This window comes from Nicotiana tomentosiformis, chromosome 3, assembly GCF_000390325.3.
Source record: "Nicotiana tomentosiformis chromosome 3, ASM39032v3, whole genome shotgun sequence".
Classification (NCBI taxonomy): domain Eukaryota; kingdom Viridiplantae; phylum Streptophyta; class Magnoliopsida; order Solanales; family Solanaceae; genus Nicotiana; species Nicotiana tomentosiformis.
Window position 1 is genome coordinate 150,824,474 of NC_090814.1, and position 4,002 is coordinate 150,828,475.

The following is a 4,002-nucleotide window of genomic DNA, read 5'->3' on the forward strand; positions in this document are numbered from 1 at the left end:
CTCTTTAAATTTTATTCTTTTATTAAAAAGTTTATTTAATTAATTACATTTGGTGTAAATATCATGTGCGAGTAAAGTTTTGCCCATAATAAACTGCAGGTAAATTTAACCGCATTTAAAATGATCCTTAATAAACTAAAGTTAATGGTTGATGATAAGGGTTTTATCCTGTCCAATACAATTTAAACGGTTAGACCTAAGGGGAAAAAAGTCTGCAAACACTACGGAATCTATTCTCACTGTTGATCAACCTGTGGATCAATGTAGTAAGTACATACTATTACCTTGTCATTTTTATTAGAAGGTGTTTACAGCTTTTCTTCTCATTATTGAAAGTCGTCCTAATCTTTAAAGTCAATTAGGAAGGTAAGATAAATATAATGAAGCAAATGGCATTTAAATAATTAGGACGTGAATGAATCATTTCATAAAAAAAAGAACGATAAGACCACCGACCCATAGGTAACGTTATAACCATGCAATGGTTCCATATTACTCTTTTTTATGAATAAAAACTATATTCAGAAGTCTCTTTTTTTCCTTTTCTTTTGCGTGGAGGGTGGATAGAATATGTAGGGTGGACGAGGTCAATTTTCTGCAACAACATTGGCATGCTTAGGTAATCATAGAAACTCAAAAAAATGTACGAAGTTCTTTGTCCTTGTAGCTAATTAGTAGCTAGCAACTAGCTATAAGTAAAGAGTTCCTACTTGTTTTAGCTATTCATTCTCATTTGTCTTTGCTGAGCAAGATAAGCAAAGAAAAAACTGGAACGTCTAGTTCTCTGCTTGCTTATATATCTCAGTAAAAAAATTGGAAAAGTCTTCGTTTTCAAAGAAAAAAACTGAGGTGAAGGAGAAATCGAAGTTGCAAAAACCATGGCAAATCATATGGGTGCAATAAGCAGCTATTTCAGTACCATAATCATGGTGGTTTTATATCTGGGTAGAATGGGTGCAACACACAACATCCATATCAGGGAATGCAAAAGGCGAGAAAGAGGAGTTGATCTCTTCATCTTTGGTGACTCCTACTATGATGTGGGAAACAACAATTACATCAATACTTTCACTCTTGACCAAGCCAATTTATGGCCCAACGGACAATCTTACTTCAAGTCCCCTACCGGAAGATTTTCTGACGACCGTTTGATTTCAGATTTTATTGGTAGGCAATTGTTCCTAATTCATCTGTTGTCTGTTTAATATTGGATTGACGGAATAGGTTGTTGTTTTCTTATATGAGTTTGAGTTATCCTCACCTCACAGGTTAACTATTTGGATTGAGTTAACTTCAAAATTCTTAACATGATATCAGAGTCAGATTCATCCGTATTCTTATTTAATATTTTCTTATTTTAACCCCCATATTATGTTTCTCCTTTTATTATTGATTTAGTTGCTTGAATATAATTGACAAAAAAAACGGCGTGTCTTTTTCATTTTGTGACAGCTGAACATGCAAATATTCCAGAGCCACCACCCTTTCTGCAGCCTCAGAATGAACAGGATTATAGCAATGGAGCAAACTTTGCATCGGCTGGGGCTGGATCTCTTGTCGAGACTTTCGAGGGAGCAGTACGTTCTTTTAACATATAAAAACTAGTATCTTATTAATTTTATTTTTAAAGATAATTATGTATGATTATCATTTAGATGACTTATATATTATGCCTACTTGTAAAAAATTTACTTTCTCAGAATATAGAAGTGAAGCTCATAATAAGAAAATGCAGGAGGAAGGAAAGAGATGCTAGGTTTCATGACTACGCGAAAGAATTTAGCGAGCTAGCTAGTTAGGTAACATTAAGGTCGTCTAAATGAAATACTTTATCTAACTACAAAAGCAAAAGGCCTTTCAGCTTTAAAAGAAAATAATTAACTTGCCGCTAATTGCATTGAAATATTCTAATTGCGTGTAATCTTGCCTCATATAATTCTAAAAACTTCATGTTTTGTATGTTATTGAATTATGACTAGCCAGTTGCATGCATTATTGAACGGATAACTGTCAGACTTTAAGCTTGTCCATATACACGATAAGATAATAATGTAGGAGTAAGGAATGAAAAAAAACTGGTCCCCAATATTGAGACTATGGTATATATAATTTTTTATAATTCATTTTTTTACAAGTAGTATAGATAAAAAAAACTGTTAGGTACCGGTACTAAGGGTACTATTTCGAGCTACCATTACTCTTACCCTTCACCCCAAATACCTCACCCCTACCCACCCACCGGACGGTATGGTCCAGTATGCATATCAGTACGGTCTGGTATGAGTGCCGGTATTACCCTACCCTAGACAACCTTACTTTCGGTACATCCACACAACTGAAAAATTGTATAATACTCTGAACCCTACACACCAAGAATGCTTACTGCTACAGTCGTATTTGGTTTTTTGTTGTATGTCGGTATTCTCAGATTCTTCATTCTTCAGGTGATTGATTTGAAGACACAGTTGAACAACTTCAAGAAGCTGAAAACTTCGTTAAGAGCCAAGTTGGGCTACTCAAAATCGGACAAGATATTGAGAAGTGTTGTTTACTTGATTGGCATTGGGACCAAGGACTACTTAAGTCCCTTTTTGACCAATTCCACAGTCCTATCTGTCTATTCTCCTCCCCAATACATACAAATGGTCATTGGCAACTTGACTTCAATGGTACAAGTAAGCAAATAACTTGCACCCATGGCTTCATTATCTAATAATAGTATATGGATAGTGTAAATATTTTCTTACGTTATCAATATAGTTTAACCTGTAATAACAGGTAAGTAATCATTTTTACGCGATTAGCAATTAACGTTTTGTCATAAACTAATATTCACGCATGAGATCTACAAGAACGGATAGGAATGCGCAAACGATTAGAGGGATTCACCTACTCACTTTATGACTTCAACCGTAGTTTGAAACAGAGGATGAATCATCCCTCCAGATATGGTATGCACCTCTTTTAACTTATTTATGCATTTGGTTAACACAAAAAATGTGTATAAGTCAAATTCACTTGTAAGTTCGTCGTTCCCAACTTATGACACTTTAGCTTACAAACACTTTTGATTTGACTGAGGTACTTTCTATGTTATTCCTAAAATTTTTTGTAGTACTAACTATTTAAGGTCATTTCAATCATCTTATAAGTACTTCTGAATTTCATATTCAACACTTTTATCTAAACAACCAACTAATAAAATTAGTTTTATTTTAATCAGTTAAATTGTTGATTAAGTTGTTTAATTAAGAACTTATCCAAGACAATTATTAAATTTTAATTCATATTCATGTAGGTTTCAAGGAAGGGAGAAAGGCGTGTTGTGGCACAGGGAGATTTAGAGGAATATATAGCTGTGGAGGAAAGAGGCCAGTGAAACAGTTTGAGGTTTGTAAAAGCCCAAAAAAGCATGTCTTTTGGGACTCCTATCATTTAACTGAAAGTATTTACCACCAAATGGCAGCTGAAATGTGGAATGGAGCCGTGAAAGGACCTTTCAGTCTCAAGACTTTCTTTCAATGCCTCTAACATCATTATATTGTTAAGATGCAACAGAGTACAGGATATAGATTCATTCATTTCTATGACTATGAGTAGAGCTATTAAATTCTTCATTTGCTCCATTCTAGGAAATTTTTGTTCTTGTCATAAGCTGCAATTTCAAGCAAAAAAAGTTGTAAGACAAGTTATTCAGTAATTCCTCCAAGCCACATTGGTTATTTTATTTACATTAGTTTATTTTCCAGGGGCCGATCCATCATTATTGTCTCAGATTTCATTTTAACTTTGTAATTCGACGTAAATGTATAAATTTATTTGTAAAAATTTATTAAAATTGCAACAAATAATAGATATAGACTCATAACTTTACAAGTATACATGAACCTTAAAGTTGAACCTATAGAGTTTAAATCTTGAATCTAGCTCTGACATTTGCTCATGCAGCGAAGTTGGATATGGAGATTTGTGTAGTATCTTCTTTCCTGCTCACCATCAAAA

General features: G+C 33.8%; 1 protein-coding gene across 3 annotated transcripts; it reads left to right on the forward strand.

The window, feature by feature from the left end:
• The first annotated feature begins 528 nt into the window (after positions 1–528).
• LOC104109321 (GDSL esterase/lipase 5-like) lies at positions 529–3,748 on the forward strand. 3 transcript variants are annotated; one of them, XM_033659472.2, is made up of 5 exons: positions 529–1,167; positions 1,453–1,577; positions 2,445–2,675; positions 3,299–3,390; positions 3,467–3,748. In XM_033659472.2, exons 1-4 carry the CDS (start codon positions 879–881, stop codon positions 3,377–3,379), a joined length of 726 nt encoding a protein of 241 aa, XP_033515363.1. In that variant the 5' UTR covers positions 529–878; the 3' UTR covers positions 3,380–3,390; positions 3,467–3,748. The 3 variants fall into 3 exon arrangements, 2 of the variants coding, with proteins under 2 accessions (XP_033515363.1, XP_009616876.1); XR_011415087.1 differs by having other exon boundaries at positions 530–1,167; positions 2,445–2,951; positions 3,299–3,748; XM_009618581.4 differs by having other exon boundaries at positions 531–1,167; positions 3,299–3,748.
• Positions 3,749–4,002: the final 254 nt, after the last annotated feature.

What these genes read in the sequence shown, in the direction of transcription:
- LOC104109321 (XM_033659472.2), top strand. Translation starts at nt 879, where the DNA reads ATGGCAAATCATATGGGTGCAATAAGCAGCTATTTCAGTACCATAATC. An exon ending in TTTGATTTCAGATTTTATTG is followed by an intron (nt 1,168 to 1,452) that starts GTAGGCAATTGT and finishes ATTTTGTGACAG; the next exon opens with CTGAACATGCAAATATTCCA. An exon ending in TCGAGACTTTCGAGGGAGCA is followed by an intron (nt 1,578 to 2,444) that starts GTACGTTCTTTT and finishes TTCATTCTTCAG; the next exon opens with GTGATTGATTTGAAGACACA.